At 33.0% G+C, this 19,116-nt stretch overlaps 1 protein-coding gene across 1 annotated transcript; it reads right to left on the bottom strand.

The window, feature by feature from the left end:
* Positions 1-853: 853 nt before the first annotated feature.
* On the bottom strand, positions 854-16,207 carry LOC123664963 (odorant receptor 85b-like). Its single transcript, XM_045599328.1, has 14 exons — positions 16,055-16,207; positions 12,001-12,090; positions 10,592-10,696; positions 7,312-7,418; positions 6,547-6,695; positions 6,017-6,169; positions 4,794-4,973; positions 4,202-4,354; positions 3,010-3,133; positions 2,843-2,939; positions 2,551-2,652; positions 1,175-1,263; positions 1,000-1,066; positions 854-910 (listed from the first exon to the last, which is right to left on the bottom strand). The coding sequence occupies exons 1-14, from the start codon at positions 16,205-16,207 to the stop codon at positions 854-856; spliced, it is 1,626 nt and encodes a 541-aa protein (XP_045455284.1).
* Positions 16,208-19,116: the final 2,909 nt, after the last annotated feature.

Genomic DNA, 19,116 nt, shown 5'->3' with positions numbered 1-19,116 from the left:
CACTTTCCTTAATTTTTAAATAAATATATATAGTTCGAACAAATTTAACGTTTAAATCATAAGACAGATTAATTAATTTTGATTAATTATCGTTTGTTCGAGCACTATTGATGATTGATCGATCATTAAAAGAATTAAATTCTTAATTATAATTTTACTTAGAAATTAACAACAACAGTGCCATACTGCGAATCATTGTTAAAACGAGGTAATTCTATGCATTACCGAAAGTATATGAATAATAAATAAAATAATTACTTTTATACTTTATTACACCACAAATACATTACAAACAATGTTACAAACACATACAACAATGGGCGGACAAAAAGGCATTTTTCCAGACAAACCAGCTTAATAAAACTTTTCAACAACAAACAGTTACATACTGCGAATCATTGCTAAAACGCGGTAATGCTATTTTATACCGAAAGTATATGAATACGACAGTGACGTAGCGAGCTTAACTCGCGCCCGGGCACAATACCTTTTTAGCGCCCTCCCCCTATTCAAAAACCATATAATAATTATGTCCAACAATGTTTTCTTTTGCGGACCATTTGGCGTCTCTTTGCGAGTAGCGCCCGGAGCACGATGCCCCTTGCCGCCCCGCCTTCCTCGCTACGTCACTGGAATACGGTTAACGGTAAGAGTAATGTACTGCGTTCGGACGCTGAATCACGCTAGCGTCTGGTTCTCCGGAATCTGTTTAATTCCATGCGTTTTTTTTTTTTTTTGCATTTTATTTTTGTAAATAAAATTCGTTTCAGATTGCAATGTAATATTATACTACGTAAATCCCGCCTTGTAGGTAATTACATATAGATTTAGGACGGGCGTTGTACACACGTGGTTAACCCTTATACATATTAATCAGAAGCGTGAAATACGACCACGACGTCTTTAGAATCTGAAAACGTTATTTTTGGTAATTAGTTAACATAAAACATGTTTTTATGAAGTTTATACATAGTAATGAAACATTAATAAAAATGTAACCGTTGAATAGCTCTCCAAAGATATTATTGAAAAACCATAAGTTGTTATGTATACGCGCTTTTGTGATCTGAAAAAAAAATACCTATTTGAATCTAAAAATAGTACTATTTGTAGTAGTACTTAAAGAAACTATTCTATAAATGAGTACAAATATCAGGGTAATCATAATACTTACCTATGAATCATTATAAGAATAGATTTCTTTAATTTTTTTGATGCCAAGTACCAGCCACAGTTATATAGCGCTTCTGCAACTCCTGTGCTCTAAAGCAAACATAGAGATTATTATTATATATGGTATGAATAAATGCAATTATAGTACGTTTATAGGCCGTGTAAGCATCACACAAGTAATTGATTGGTTACTTTGGGTTAAATGGGTTTCAAAGGAACGATTTTTTTAAATATTTAGCATATAAAAGATACATATATCATAAGTACTCTGTACAATTTTTATTAAATTTTTTAAAAATTCTGATGTTGGGACATCTCCTGACTCCTCAAATAAAGTTCTCTTATTTCTTTTTTTGTCTAACTTTTCTCTGAGAGCCTAATGCTTAATTAGATTTACTAACTTTGTGCATTTTGAAACGAAATTAATAAAAATCTCGATAAAAATTTACATACATATAACACCAAACAAACCTTGTGGCTGTATTTATTTATTTATTTTTTTATTTATTTATTCTTAATGTACACCAAAATACAGACACATATAAAGAAAGATACAATACAAGATGTACAAAGGCGATCTTATCGCTAAATAGCGATTTCTTCCAGATAACCTTTGGGTACTGGACACGATACAGTAGCAGCGGTTAGAAGTGTGCACAAATTAAGGAGGAAAAATCAATAATAAATAGATATAAACTACGATATGATAGACTTACATAATTATTGAAGAAAAAAAAACATATAAATAAGTAAATATTTTAGTGTATTATATATAATATACATATACACACACATATATAATACATACATACACATATACATACATACACACATATATACTTACGCATATAAAAATATATACATACATACACACACACACACACACACACACACACACACACACATAAATATATACATATATGTACACATAAAGTAAACTACAAATCGCGACATTTATGACTTAATTAGCGACATATAATGCTGTACTGACAAAAATCAACTAAATTTTAGTACTGAAATAATTAAAACTGACAATAGAAAACGAAAATAAGAGAAAAGGCAAGGGTGAAAGATAACCGACAGACCAGCAATAGTTAAACGGTTAGCTCAATATACCTGCGACGTATAGGCTGACATGGTCCGATGGGCGGAACTTCTAAGGGCCCTACCTGTTAAAATTTAACTCGAATCTTTTTAAAATTTTGGGAGAATATTTTAAACAAACTGTATTAATTAGTATTAAAAAAGAAAATGGATAATTGGAAACTTTGAAACCCAACTGACCCCTTAATAATAGTTTGCAGTTGCTGTTACTTAATAAAGATCAATTTTACTTTAATCCCATCGAGGCGTTTGTCAACTTATTAAAATTCTTACCGTATCAAGTAATTGTTGTCCATACCAACATAGCATCCAAGTTTGCATGATTGCTGTTACAAAAAACAATTTATATGTTACCTCACTCCATTTTTCGATGAACTAAAACAAGACGTTATAGAACTGAAGTTCCAGGATTTGGTACACTGGTATATTTATTTAACAATATCTTATAGATATTTTTAAAATACTCCAATTTTGACTAATTGGCATTGACGAAGTATTGACTTCTTTTCGTTTGAACACTAAGAAAAATTTATATTTGTGTTAAAGTATATTATAGTATACTTACCGCGCAGCAGAATAAGCAGAAACATATAATTATCGAACTATTAAGAAAATTGACAAGGAGAGAAAATGTGTACATATTTTCAACATCACCAGATAGCCTGTAACATGAAAATATTATATACAAAATAGATAAAAAAGCATACAAAACACATATATGTATGATTATACCTTATCAGAGCTCGATGTTGGTGAATAATAGAAATGAACTCTTCGTTCAACATCTGTTCCTTTTCTTTGAGATCGTGAGAATTCTCATTATCATTATTTTTGGCAAGTAATTTGCTATATATGGCTGTAATGATTTTTTAGAGACATAACATTTAATATATTATATTGTCCAATCATCAGACAAATACAGGGAAAAACAAATGTCAGCAAAAGCTATGATTAAAAAGTACAAAGACAGAGAGGGAAAACTTTATTTTAGGTCATAGACAGAAAATTCCTTAAACGTCTGAGACAACTCAACGATGCTGTTATCGGAGCGGCTTTTTGTGCATCATCCAACTTGATAAGGTGTCAACATCTAGTGTATCATGTCCTACTTAATGAGGTCTAGCTACCGCTTTCTTGGATGTCCGTGAGGTCTAGTTTCAGGGACAGACACGTCAAGGCACTTTCTTCCTACGTATTTCTCAGATCAGTGAAACATGGCCATACCACCCCAGGCACCACTTTTGGAAATTATTAGCTATGTCACGGATCCCAAGACTGTGTACGTTCATCTCAGCATCTTCCTATCTGTACCCAAGAAACATTTCATTGTACTAATATCTCTCCAGTCCAGTCTCTAGTCCATCGCTGGATATAGACCTCCCAAAGCTCGCACCAAACATCCCTGCTTTCCGCAATCCTCATCCTGCCTCTACCGGTAATCTTACGTAGATCGTAGGTCCAGTGAGCCGGAGAACGTCCCAAACTGCGTTTGACTAAACATGGTCTCTAGTCCAGAACACGTCTGCTCCAGTGGACATCGGTCCTGCGACACAGGTGACCAGCCCACTGTCACTTCAACTTTCTAATTCTGTGGGCTATGTCGGTTACTTTTGTCCTCTTGCGATGATAGTTTCATTTCTAATCCTATCTTTGAGAGAGAGCACCAACGGAATGGGCTATGGATATTTCTATTTCCATAGCCCATTTACAGAAATATCCATAGCCCATTCCGTTGCACGTTGAGCGACTTTAAACTTTGGGTATAGTCCCTTCGTCATGGTATCGTATGTTAAGCCAGGCAGGACAAATTACTCGAACTTTTGTCTTCAATCATTGTTAATTTTAAAGATTGTATATATTAAGATGTGGTGATGATATAAGAACAGTACCACACAATATAAATTTAAGTTCCCATTTGACTTACCTAATGGATAAGATTTGATGAGTTGATCATCTGTAGGAACGAACAGTAATTTCTTAATTCTGATTGCAAGCAGAGAAAAATGTGTAGTTATATGGCTTAGGAATACCACAAATAGTAAATCTCCGCTTAGCATAAAACCAGCTGCGAGAAAACCTTAAAACATAAATAAAAAATAATAATAATTGTATTTGCTCGCAAACGAAAAAAAAACCGACTTCAATTACATTGACAAGTAATACAACGTAGATAGACGAAAAAATAGTCAAGTACATACGTATTATCAAAGATTACTCAAAAAGTTGTTATCAGATCTCAATGAAATTTAAATGTGACCACATGATATACATTAGCTATTGATTAAATTAAAAATCATCAAAATCGGTTCACCCAGTCAAAAGTTCTGAAGTAACACACATAAAAAAATACAGCCGAATTGAGAACCTCCTCCTTTTTTTGGAAGTCGGTTAAAAAGATTGTCTACGATTATTAGGTAGTAACCACCTAACTAACTAACCTAAACTAAACTAACTTTGAAAAAATCTCTGATTATTAATTTTACTTTAAAAGCGAAATTTTAACTATTAATACTTACAGTGAAATGTTTGTATTACAAACATAATTTCGTATCGATATCCTACAAACGGGTCGAAAGGAAGCCAATAAAAGAAAGGCAGTATAGGCTGTTTTTCATGATCAGTTCGACTTTCAATCCAAGAGATCAAGGGCGGTACTGAGAAAATATTAGCCAGCAATGCGTTGCAAAAAACATACACTGTCAACGTAAAGAAAAACATCTTAGTTATTATTATTGTACTTTATTTTAAGTTAATTATTAACTATTAGCTGAATTAAGGCCTTCTTAGTCATAAGTAGCTTATGTAGTAGGCATTGATAAATTTCGACTGCAAGTGAATTTGAAGTTCTTCCAAGACTATTAGTTTCCATCGTGATGTTTTTCCATCACCGTGTAGCATTTGAAAAATTGGCTAAGCTTGACTATTTGTATTATTACCTCTGTCAAAGTTATGAAATATACTCGTAGCGGAATAGGTGCTGTAGGATGTTATGGCCTATATCTATATTCTATAGCTACGGCCTTTTGGAGGTAATTTTATAAGTGAAAGCACCCTTGTGATCATTAGCACCCAGTAAGGTGTAAGAAAAAAAATATTAAAACATTGTGGATATTAGCAAAATAACAATTTAGTTAAAAAGAAATAGTGTGATCTAATTATCACCACGATAAAAAAACCATGATCTATCCCACGTTTTATGATACGATAACATAATGTATATTCATGAATAGTAAAATAAACTTAGTTGCGAACCTTTAATAACCTCATAATATCAACATCAAAAATTATTTCTGTGTCAAAACAGAAACAGCTAGCTGCTAGATACACTTCTATGACAAAAACTAATTTTGGATAGAGGTTATTTTATTGTGTGCCTTATCTTTGGTCCTAATTTTTAAGTAATTTTTAGATAAAAAGATCTAAGTTATATATCTCTCTCAACTTCCGTTCGCCTCACCTGATCACACTTTTTGTAACGCGCTTGCAAAAAAGTAGTTAAATTTAAATAATTTTTTTTTTGTTCTGAAATTTTTGTATTTATGATAAGTAACATTTATGCCGGTGCAACTACAAACAAATATAGCCCTTTTTTAAATGAATTATTCTCACATTTTAAGCGCTTAGTCGTGGGAAGTATTTGAAAGTAATATGGCAATAAACTCAAAGAATGCTGCAGTAGTTTCTTTAACATAAGTATCCATTATTCAAGTCCATTACCAAGTTTATAATTGAACCTGACCTTTCATAACCAACCGCAGTCGGCCCAGAGCGTCGGTTATTATCTTATGTTCTTCTTCTGTGATGTTTCCTTTAGGCCACATATCTCTTGGCTCATACACTAGATTCTCGAAAACTGATCGGTAGCATTTTATCCTGTACGCTTTTGAAAGTACTGTTGATAAATTAATCTTAAGTTTAGTAGGTAATTTGAATCAATTTATTTTATAAAGTATTTCTGCATTTTTTATTGTACTTTAGCTTTGTAAAAAAATATACATTTATAAATAGCATTTCACAAATTAAAGTAATGAAAGTTTAAAAAATACCTAACATAATCTCCGGCTTTGTCAAGCCTGTTAATGAGTTCTTTTAAGTAAAACAAAAATTTACGACAGCTATAGACACGGTGAAATGAAATACTACGTGAACTATAACAGCACTTAAAAATTATTAAAATATTTTCATCAAGGATTTTTTTCTCAAAGTTCTTCTCAATTCTGGACAGACGATTTTTATTTTTATTCGTATAAGAACAAATTTCATACAAACCGACTATTAGATAGCCAACACACGGCATCATGGTGAACAAGTCGAGGAACGTCCCAACAGAAGCCATTAGAAACATATTTGTCGATTCCAGGATGACAGATACAACGACGTTCATAAAATTAAACCAGAACAATAAATTCCAACCCATTCTAAAAATGTTTAAGTCAAGTTTAATTTTATAAGTACCTCTAAAAGACTCAGTAGTAAATCCTAAGTAGGTGTAATCCTATTAATTCATAAATCGTGGCGCGATTTGCTAACATACCATGGTAATAGTCAAAATTTTAATTACATTAATTTTAGAAGGTTTTACCTTTTTAGTTTGGTATACCTTAGGATTTAGTTAATATGTTTGTTTATTTGCGTCTCTAGACTTATTTTCAATTGATTAATAAATGAACTCCGGATTCAATAATAATTATACCAAATTATCTAATAAAAGTCTATTTTGAAAGCTGGTTGCAGAATCAGGTTTTTTGCTGAAGTGTAAGTTTGATTTTTGTTTTAAAATTTATGCTCCGGTTACATTTTTACATTTTACCAACGAATATAATGTTTATAAAAAATAACTGAATTTCATTACGAAAGGAAAATTATTGTCTCTTTTACATAATATGGCTATTTTTGTATAGTCATTAGTCATTTGTCTACTTAGAACGTCTACTGGAACTTTGCAAATATTTTTTTCTAAACAGAATGAGAAGAAATTAAATTTTAAGATTCTAAGATCTAAAAAGGCGTCTACAAGTCAACAATAAAAATAACCTGGCGAATTTTGTGTCATTCAGTGTCATGCGAAGACCAACGATCTTCATTATTTTCTTGGCGAGATTGAAAGTTTCATCGTAATCTTTTAAGTTTCCTTTAAAAACCTAAAACAAATTGTTAATGCTATAAACGCATGTAGTAAACTAGAAATATAAATTTTAAGGAATCTAAAAGCGTGCTTTGCCATTTTTTTTTAAATTTCTAATAAAAATAATAATACATACAAAAACAGCCAGCAATGTAATAAAAATATAAATAAAATATTCATATTAGAATAATACTAGTAACTTTCACATTTCATTTTCAAAATAGCATGTTCAAAGCGTATTGACTAAATTTAGTTCAGGATTTACTAAAAATAATTAATAAATAGTAAAAACGTACTCTTTCTTGCACATCCATGTTTTTAGTTTTAGACAAATTTTGTGTTGTATCCATCTTGTACATAATCGTATTGTAACACAAGAAATGATTTATAGAAATGAATATATGCGTTGATTTTTATTCTTATATAAGAGATATCGTGAGAACAAACATGTTTAAAAGAATAAACTATGATTTAAAAAATGTAATTAAAATGGGAATGTTTTACACATATTGTATAAAGCGGAACAAGTCTGTAATTATGGAATAATTTATTCAGTTACATTTTATTTTAAGTACAGCTTATAGCTAATTCTACTTTAGTAAGATGAATAGTTTATTAACTTTTTTGCTAATATTAACTACGCCCGCGGCTTTGCCGCCGTGGATTGGTTCCGTTTTCTCACATTAAAATACAGCCTATTTCACTCAGGGATGTTGTAGCATTATTATCCTGGAGCCTGATGAAAGAATGCTTAAAAACGGTGAAGAAGTTTTTGAGTTTATCAATTACAAACATCAGTTCAGCCTATCGCAATACACTGCTGGACATAGCTGGATTTCCCGGTTTTCCGCAATCCTAATCCAGCTTCCAACAGCAATCTTACGTAGATCGTTGGTCCAGTGAATCGTATAACGTCCCACGCTGCATTTGCAAAGACGTGGTCTCCACTCCAGGACACGTCTGATTCAGCGGCCATCTGTCCTGCGACACAGGCGATCGCAGATAGTCTCATTTCTCATCCTATCTTTTAAAGGATACCTCTAGTATAGCCTGTTCCATTGCACGTTGAGTGACTTTAAGCTTGTGGACTAGTCAGTGTCTACATCTCGGCACCGTATGCTAAAACGGGACAAATTGCTCGAAGACTTTTGTCTTTAGATACTGCGGAATCTTCGTAGTGAAGACTCAACAAACCCTATCAAATTCCCTCTAGCCCAACCGAATGCTCCTATCGAATTACTTCTTGAGGTTGTTTCGGCCTAGTTGAATGATATGGCATAGGTAGACATAATGCTGAGCAACTTCGAGAAGGGTAATTTATGAAGAGTGATGTACTCGCCGCTGACGTTGATGTCTCTTCCCCCCTAATCCAAGGTCTTAAAGACATCCTCGAGCGCAGTGGTAAACAGTTTCGGAGACAATATCCTCTTATCTTCCTGTCTTACCCCGCGACAAACTTTACTCACCTGGACTTCTTAATTTCACACAACGTCTGGAAACTGTAGGTAAATAATTGTGTGTGCTCGTAAATGATCTACTTCAATTACACAAGTAAAGGTAGGTACAACGTAGGTAAACGAAAAATATTCAACTAAATACGCGTTATCAAAGAATACTCAAAAAGTACTCATTATATCTCGATTATATTTAAACGACACCACATAACTAGTTATCAGTTTAAGATCAAAGAAAGAAACATCAAAATCAGTACACCCGGTAAAAAGTTATGAGTTATAAATACAACGAACGACGTATAATACGACGAAGAAACAGTCGACTAAACACTCATTATTAAATATACTTCAAAAAGTACTTTTCAGATCTCAACTACCTTAAATAGAACCACATGACACGCACCACTTTTCGATTAAAAAAAGGATCATTGAAATCGGTCCACCCAGTAAAAAGTTCTGAGGTACTCGTAACATATTAAAAAAAAAAACATTCGAATTGAGAACCTCATCCTTTTTATGAAGGTGGTTTAAAATATAAATTCAACATCGTTCACGAAATTAAGTAAATGGCATGTTTAGCTTTCTTTTTTGTTTAGTCTTAAGCTAAACCATAATTATGTAATAATTATATGCCCTGCTGAAGGTTCCAATTAAAAAACGATGGTTGTATGGGAAGTTATTGTAAACTATTGTGTGTTTGAAAGAGGGATTCCAAAATTTTCATACAATTTTCATACAATTTTTATTTGTTTTTATCTTGGCTATCTGGATCCAGATAGATATATCTGCGATTGAAAATTAAAATCAAGGGATCACTTAATAGAAAAATAGTTATTTATTTTATTGTAAGAGTTCAAAATCAATCAAAAAGCAAAAATTTTAAAACTTATACTTAATTAAAATTTAAAAAAAGTTAACTGACAAGATTCTTTATTTATTCATTTGGATTAGTTATTTCCAGTAGTGGCAAAATAGCACGGATGTTTTCTTCAATGTCACGTTGAGGTAGGTAGGAAGTAGGTAGTAGTAGAAGGTACAAAGTAGATTGATCAGTGCAGTCAAGATTAAAATCTCAATATAATTTCGAAGACTGTAAATATAGTAGATGACAAGGCTATTTTTTTTTTGTCATAAGTTCCGACTATCAAATAATTAAAACACGAGAATTCTTTAATTTCGTACTTAAAAAGTGTAATCTTCCATTATTCCTCATCTTGTAATTCCTGAGTTTGATTTGAAGGTAACTAAAAAAGAGTTTTTAAATTTAATTAAGTTATAAAATTATTTAGAAAGAACCATTGAAAAAGTTAACCCGAGATCGTATTTTAGATTCAACAGGCTGTGGTTTTGTGGACAATACGGAAAAGTTTTAAAACTATTTCAATTTAAAACCGAACGTTCATGTTCGTGTTTAGGGTAAAAGCCGGATAGTTGTCCCACTTTTTGAAAACGCTTTATTATTAAAGATATTTATATTTTTTTTTTCAAAGTGAATATCAAACCGTAGGTCATTAATCTTGTATAAAAGCCTGTTTTTATTATTATTAATAATATTGGTTTTGAGTAAATTCTGTTTTATTTGACCTCTAAAAAAGGGATACTTGCCTATTGTGGCGGATACTAGCCTAAAGTAAAAAATAATTCAGGGAATACTTGCCACATAAAAGAATAGATACCTCTCTTATGTCTCTTATATATTTTTTACTAATCGTATTTAATTTTCAGTTCCAAGGACATATTCCAGGTATTTTTCTAGACTTTTCAAAAATACAATTAGATAAGTCGTTAACATTTTTTTATATATACAGCTAATCATATTATAACTTTGAATCAATGACAGCTAGGATTTCATTTTAGAGTTCCATCTTCTTAAGGTTCTTCTTGTTAAGGATACGCTATAAATTCGGAATATTTCACATATTAAGCAGTTATCGCATTTGTATTTCGCTTTACTTAAGATAAATTACAGTAAAAAAAAATAAGAAAAATAATTGGAAAAAATCTGTCTTTGCTCTTATAAAAACTTATAGTCCTATAGATGCGTATAGTTGCCCCAAGAGTTATTCTAGGGGCAACTATCCGCAAAATTCAATTGGGCAACTATTCTTTTTGATACGGATACTTGCTTTTTCGTTTTGCGAAATAAATAAAAATTATTTAAAACTAAAATGTTACAAACAATATAATTTAAGCCCCAATGTATGTCAACAAACACAAAATTTATCGAAAATCTTTATCAGTAATAAAAATTTTCGACAGAGTTTACTTACTAATATAATTTGAACGCTAGTCAAAGTTACAACGCGGAAGATTTATTGCTTACACGGACAAAACCTGAGTGCCAATTCAAATGGCTTATGTGGCATTAAGGCCTACTCGAGGTGCGCTTCCGATTATGATGAAAAGCTAACACAATCAACAATCCTAACATAGTGCATTCGAAACTGAGGCGTGTATCCCATCGAGGCAACTATCCGGCTTTTACCCTACATTTATGTTTTATTCGACAATTTTATTTAAAAACTAGCTGTGTCCTCGACGTCGTCCGCCTGAAATTTAACAAAATAGTTATTTGTACGATTTTTATTTTTGTGTTACCCACACATTAGAAAATTCTTATTATTTTTTAAATATCATATCAAAAATCGACCGTTCAAACGGGTTCGAACCTGCATTTCCGACTGACCGTGTCGGTGCTTTAGCCAATTAAGCTATAGAATGATGTATCCGCTAGATCGAAATTTCTGATATGATGATATATATCCATATGCATTTAGTAAAAAACGGTTATTTTAATATTACAAACAGACACTCCAATTTTATTTATTTGTATAGATTTTACAAGTTCTCTCTTTTTTAATAATAATAATAAAAGTAATAATATCCCTTATCCTTGGCCAGAGAAGATTGACAGAAAGCGGTCGGACTGAGCTCCTCTGACCGACTGATCGTATGGATAGAGAAAGAGCTTCATGGACGGTTTTACAAGGCTTGGATAGTAAGGCCTCTTCGCAGTGACTGTGATGTTTTTGTCTGTTCAACACAAGGTCCGGTACTTAAGACAAACAACTACCGAAAGCACATCCTGAAGGATAACACTCCCAACTTCTGTTGAGCCTGTCGTCATTCTGATGAGTCACTCACGCATGTGCCTTCGGGTTGTTCCGCGCTTCCTAGCACTGAGTACTTGTACAGACATAAACCTACCAATAGCTTGCTCTTATGAACGGTCTCCTGGAACAGAGGATGCCGTATTATTAGTACTCAGCGGTGCCATATTCGAACGTGACGGAGTCAGGCTCTACTGGAACCTGCCGATTGCCCATTACAGGACAAAACTGGCGAACAAGCCTAGTATCGTGGTAATGGACTGGCGCATTTGTGAGTGTTATTACTGGACATCACCATATGGCATATCGAGAACCTCGTGAAAGTCGAAACAGAGAAAAATTTAAGTATCTGGATCTAGAGCTCGCGCGCGCTAGCTGACGTGTGTGAGGTCCGCTGAAATCATCACTGTCGTAATATCTGCCAACGGTTTGATCCTGGTTAGCGTCGCTCACCATCTGAGGCAACTGGGGATCCGTGACGGTTCGCTCGCAGCCAGGCCGTACTGGGAGATAAAGATGAGGAGGGCGTATCTGTGGTTGATATATTAAATCTGGTTGTGATGTTTTTGGTTGTTATTAGGAGTGTTTGGATGTTTGGTTGTTCTTCGTTTCTTCTATTCTAATAAATAATCCTGCAAAATGTAAGCTAAGAATACTCATACAGCAATTGTTTTTTATAAACACTGGTAATTTAGGTTATATAGCGAGTCCCAAAAAAGTATCAAGTTCGTCAGATGCTAATGTACTGTGATGAATAATAATACGCCACAAACAATTACAGTCTAATTTGGTAACACAAAAACAGTTGTAACTACGACTCAGGAATAAGAGGTGTGAGGCCAAAACTATAATATCTATTTCGTTTCAGACCATCTTCGAACCGAATGTAATAGCTTTCAGAAACTAAGAGAGACGGTCGCTCTCTCGTAGCTAAGTAGACAAATGTTTATCAAACTGAACATAAAACAACGCTTACGTTAATATGTTTTGAAGGATGGAAGAATAGTACATTAGATGGAACTAGCTTTAAGCTTAGTACTAATATCAAACAATTATTAATCACAACTCAAAACGCATCTTCCCTTACAAGTATTTCAATAAAAAAATTTTTTCGATGATAATTTAACTTTCATTATATTGAATAATTTTCTCTAGAGATGGTATTTATATCATAATCTCAAAAATGGCTTGACTGTAGAAATGACTGAAAGATTATATAAGCAAGGATAATTCGATTATTTTCGTGGTCCTAAACACCAGAGTAGATACACTACTTTTTGACACAAAGTGTAACGGACTTTCGGCTAATGTAATTTATTGACAGTTTGATGAACATAAAATGTTATATCTTGTGAATAGATTCATCTATTAAAAACCCTACTCTAATTTTTGATACTTATCAATAGGTCTCATTGGAATGAAGTATGTAGTAGGTAGGGATAGGCACACCAACTTAACAGTGGAATGTACGCAGGCTGTTTGAATTCAGCTTAATCCAGTTGTACCAAGTGTTTTAAATATATAATGTAGTAATAATAAAGTATGAATTCAGCCTGTAATATCGTACTGTTATAGGCCTCTTTCTCCATGCAGGAGAAGTATTTCAGCCTAATCCACCACGCTGCTCCACTGCGGGTTGGCGTATGTGTTTCCTCCTATGAGTACCGATCGCTATCAGGTATTTATGATAACAACCTCGACCTTTGTACAGTTCATTATGTAATGAACCTTTGATTTGAAGCGTCAAAAAAATATTTTTTTTTTAATAAAAATATTACAGCGACATTTTAGTGACTTTCATTATCCGCTGTTTCAAACGGGAATTCCTAAAATTTTCGTTCTATATAAAACTTTCTACTCGGTAGTCCACGGAGATTCTTATTTAAAAAGTTACAACGTCCCATTGGCTGCAAGCTATACCTAAGTTATATAAGTAGGGGTAAAAATAATAATTAATACTTGTTAATTTATAACGTAATGCTTATATTTTATATAAATTATGGATTAGATATTTTTATACAATACCATCATACTGTAAACTTTTAATAAAATACGACATATATATACCTATTTTAATAAAGCAATAACTAGGTTTGTAATTTGTTAACTCTCCATATTAATACTGAATTTTAATAAGTCTTAATTGTTAAATCAAAGTCTCTTGTACTTTTAAATTCTTTCTTTTTAATTATGTAACGTAGATCATGAAGTTTTTAAGCGGGTTTAAATTGTCAAATTTAATTTTACAAGAAATACCAATTAGAATTATATTACGATACCCGGAGGCCTCAGAAATCCAAAGAATATTACATACTTTAATGAACATACTAAAACTAAATAAACTTACTCTCAGATACAATAATAACTTACGCTTCGATCAACCATTGAATGACAAATTATTTATTTAAATCTAAATAAATTATTAAGAAATAAATTCTATAAAGTCATGTCATATTTTATTGTAACAAAAAAGTAAATCTTTAAATTAATATGTTCGCTTGATCTACGGTACATAGACATAATTATTAATAGATATATCTCCAAAATATTTATCATTTTTACTTTAGTATTTAAAATGTGAGGTAGCTTAATAAATTAATGGAAAAATAAGGTTATTTTCAACGTTAAGAGTGTAAGTCACGTTGCAAATCACTCTGCCCGCGATGGACTTTTCTTGTAGCCACCGTAATTTGCATTTGCGTTTTTGTTGTTGGTTACACCACATTTAGTTTGGAGTTAAGACTATTATTATGAAATTTCCAGAAAGAAAAAGGTAATGTTTTTTTTTCAATTTTTATATTTTAGTATCCTGATAAATCTACGTCGTTCTTAATTATAGTTGTCATCTTCATTTACGTTATTTGTCACTAACATGTTAAATCTAATAATCTTCTGCGAATTTTAATCTATTTTAGATCACTTGTATTTGTACGCTAAAATTTTTACTAAAGTTTTTTGGTCTTTTTAATATTTTGATACTATTCAACTTTAACAACAATATATGAGTTTCATTATAATCACTTTACATTGCTAAAGGTTAGAACACCGTTTTAAATGCCGCCTGCCCAGCGTGGTGACTATGGGCAAACACATGAACATACGAACTAGTGGAGGCCTATGTCCAGCAGTGGACTGCGATAGGCTGAAGTGAATGAGTAAGTGAGTGATATATTTATATATGTAATAATATGTAATATTTCTATGTTCTGTGTATTTCAAAGCCAGCAGTTGGATGGTTATCCCGCCACCGGTCGGTTTTTTAAGTTCCAAGGTGGTAGTGGAACTGTGTTATCCCTTAGTCGCCTCTTACAACACCCACGGGAAGAGAGCGGGTGGCTATATCCTTTAATGCCGTAACCACACAGCTGCTGGCTTTGAAATACACAGGCCGTAGACGAGCAGCAGCATCTTCGGTGCGACAAAGCCAGCCCTGCGGTCACCAACCCGCCTGCCCAGCGTGGTGACTATGGGCAAAACACATGAGTTCACGCCATTTTTGGCGTGAAATTGTAGAGGCCTATGTCCTCCTCACACACGCCACAAACTAAAAGAACAATTTCTATATTTATCATAGCTTCTATATATATTTATATGTCTATGATATAAACAGGATAATAAAAGAGAAAGATAGGATGAACATAAAATGGAAAGCCGAGGGTAAAGTAAAATTTGCCGGAAGATGTGCGACCTTCGTCTTGGATCGTGTATCGTTATGTGTAAAGTTTAAATTTACATTTGAATGCAATTTTGTGGCCCATTTTCAATATAAAATGGAAAAATAACTTGTATTAGAATTTCTATAATTTTCTTTCATATAGGAAATATATTTAAAAGTGTAACAGTGAGCATGATTAAAATATAAAATATTTATGTTAATTAAAGTTGTCAATTCTGTCTGATTGTTCAGTAGATTCATTTTCCTGTTGATCGCGAATGAAGAATTTATGACGCTCGACAGTAACATTCCTCTTTGTTTGAAATTTTTCATCTAGTTTTTTCCAAATATATTCTATAGTCATACATTTCTCCGGTAAACTATCTATAATTTCTCGACACTGCTCACCCACAATGTGTAACAGGATATTCACTTGTATTTCCACTGGTTTTTTATCTATTTCGCAAGCTTTACTATATATTTCATAACTTTGCTTCCATTTTACCCACTTTTCGTTAAGGCTCGAGATATCCCATGCATTTTTGTCGAAGCAAAATGATGGTGGCGGTGACAATATACTCTTCATACTTGTATTTTAAATAAATTACTATAAGAACTTGCTCTACCGACTGCGCCATGTAATGGTCTGATCTTTATTTTTACATTCACCTATGCTTACACATTTATTATTAACCTACCCTCACAAAAGTTACTTAAGAAACAACCGGCCAAAAGTATATCGCTTGAGTTATTTTTATAACGTGAAAAATTGAATTTTTAAAGCACTTAACATTGCAAGAAGAGATTACGAGTAAATCAGAACGATAGGGATTTTAAGGGATTTTTTAAAAAACCGACGATTTTGAAATTGGAAAATACTGGTAACCGTTTAGTTTCCTCCATCAAGCTGTCCCATATGCCATCCGAAATGCTTTTTATATTACGTCGACAATGACTTGACTGTATGTACTTTTCCCTAGATCGAAAATGAAAATCCAATAGTAAATGTGTCTTAAATCGGGCTTAAACCTCCAGTCGAAGTGATTTTGGATTTAGGGCGGAGTTTTCATAAACCGAGGTGTTAACCTATGTTATTTATGTTGTTTGAACTTTTGCATTAATATACCAAAGTTTCTCTTTATTAGAGTTTCCAACAGAAAGGGTGCACACAGGGGTCTATTAATCTCTTGTAATAAACTCAGACACTATCCCGTCAATCTGTTAAACTTTTACTCGGACAAATCTTATATTTAGAAAGTAATGCAGGTGGAACCCCGTATATCCATAGAATTATACTGTTGAACGTTTTAACATCAACAAAAGTAAATGTTGTTTTTTTTTTTGTTTTTTTAATGCCACCACTCAATTTAGCCGCGCCTTTTTCCTACAATTATTACTTATCTTGAATAAGCGAACATATTTTTCGGCGTTTTAGATCCATCGTATAAAATTAGTATTAAATATTATACGCTTCAGCCTGTAATATCCCACTACTGGGCATAGGCCTCTTTCCCCATGTAGGAGAAGGATCAGAGCTTAATCCACCACGCTACTCCAATGCGGGTTGGCGGATATATTCCCTACTATGAGTAACGATCGCTATCAGGTGTGATGACACATGATAACAACCCGGACCGACGGCTTAACGTGCTCTCTGAGGCACGGTGGGGAGACCCACAAGGATTGCACAAACACCCAGACCACCCCAAACACCTGTATGGCCAATACAAATGTTTGTCATGTGCGGGGATCGAACCCACAACCGCCAGTGCAACAGGTACAATCCATGGCTGTGACCGTTGCGCCAATGCGGCGTTTATTAAATATTATATGATACATTTACGTACGCAAAAACAATTTAGTCGCTTGGTTGTTATAATAATTTATTACTATTTACAAAGTTTTGACACCTACGTGCCTAAGCGTGAGGTTGCTAATCATTTTTATTCATGACATCTTCAACATATACTTGCGTTTTATTTAAATATTTAAGGTCGTTCGCGTATTAGAGCTTAGCAATATATAAATATAAAAATATATTATGTAAACATATTATCAAAGATTACCCAAAAAGTAGTTATCAGATCTCGATAAAAAATTTATGTGACCACATGATAAACATCAGCTTTCGATCAAATCAAAAATTATCAAAATCTGTATACCCAGTAAAAAGTTATTGCGGATTTTCGAGAGTTTCCCTCGATTTCTCTAGGATCCCATCATCAGATCCTGGTTTCCTTATCATGGTACCAAACTAGTGATATCTTCTTTCCAACAAAAAAAGAATTATCAAAATCGGTACATCCAGTAGAAAGTTATGCGGTATAATACAACGGAGGTCGACGAAAAAAGCGTCAAGTAAAAACGCATTATTAGATATAACTCGAAAAGTAGTTGTTAGATCTCAAATAAATTTAAATGGGACCAATTGGCACACACCACCTTTCGATTAAAACAAAATTTGTCGAAATCGGTCCACCCGGTCAAAAGTTCTGATGTAACATACATAAAAAAAAAAAAAAAAAATACAGTCGAATTGAGAACCTCCTCCTTTTTTGGAAGTCGGTTAAAGTTGGAGTCGGTAATTAAGGAAAGAAAGTACAGAAAAAATCTTTCATATTATTCTTACGCAAAAGAAGTAAAATGGAACATGAAATTAATTATAACTCCTTAGATATTTTATAGTACCTATGTACGATGTTTTTAATTTTAGATGTGTGGTGATGGCATTAATGCTTTTGTTTTTAATTGATTTTTAATTTTAATATTTCAAATTTAGAATTTCCTAATGCCTAGTTCAGTGTATTATCTATTTATATATAAAAAATGTCACGATGTATGTGGGCGATAAATTCTGAAACTGCTGAACCAATTTTTATCAAATTTTGTAAGCATCTGTAACTTGGTCTAGCTTGGGAGATAGGGTAGTTTTTATCTCTATTATACCCGGTAGGTGGCGCTGTTATCGGTATGTAGCTCCAAAACTACTGAACGAATTTGGTCCAACTTGGGACATAGGATAGTTTTTATACCAATTGGTATGTACCAGTCGGTTGCGCTGCTATCGATATGTAAGCAACCAAATACGGTAGTAGTATTCCGGGCAGGACAACGCTAGTATTATATATATTGTGTATAAAGCATGTTCGCGTGAAATTACGTTGAATCGTTATGCCAATTTTCTGGACCAAAAATGCACGTCACACCTTGTACCTCTTATATCTACTAACAACATTTCTACAACGCGCTCAAAGCTAAGTATTGATCATTCTTGAAAGCCTTCTTGGTGGACCGGCCCTTTGTTCGGCCTTTTGGAAATCAACAACTATCATGTTACATTAGGATCTTATTTCTCTGTTTTACTGAGTATACATTTAAAAATAAATATATAGTATGATCTTTCGTTGTTTTGTCTGCCCTGAATTTAGAACTTTATATATTTGTCGTGTTGAGTGAACATTAATGGTTAATGTGCCGTTTCTATAAATTGATTCG

Source organism: Melitaea cinxia, chromosome 23 (genome assembly GCF_905220565.1).
Source record: "Melitaea cinxia chromosome 23, ilMelCinx1.1, whole genome shotgun sequence".
Taxonomy (NCBI): Eukaryota; Metazoa; Arthropoda; class Insecta; order Lepidoptera; family Nymphalidae; genus Melitaea; species Melitaea cinxia.
Note: the sequence above shows the minus strand (reverse complement) of the source record. Positions and strands in the feature narration are given on the sequence as shown.

Bases quoted from the DNA above. Each gene is read 5' to 3' on its own strand.
- LOC123664963 (XM_045599328.1), bottom strand. From the start codon at position 16,207: ATGAAGAGTATATTGTCACCGCCACCATCATTTTGCTTCGACAAAAAT. The intron at 2,940-3,009 runs GTATAATCATAC...TTCATGTTACAG, and splicing joins CAACATCGAGCTCTGATAAG to GCTATCTGGTGATGTTGAAA. The intron at 1,067-1,174 runs GTAAGTATTATG...TTTTTTTTTCAG, and splicing joins ATTCTTATAATGATTCATAG to ATCACAAAAGCGCGTATACA.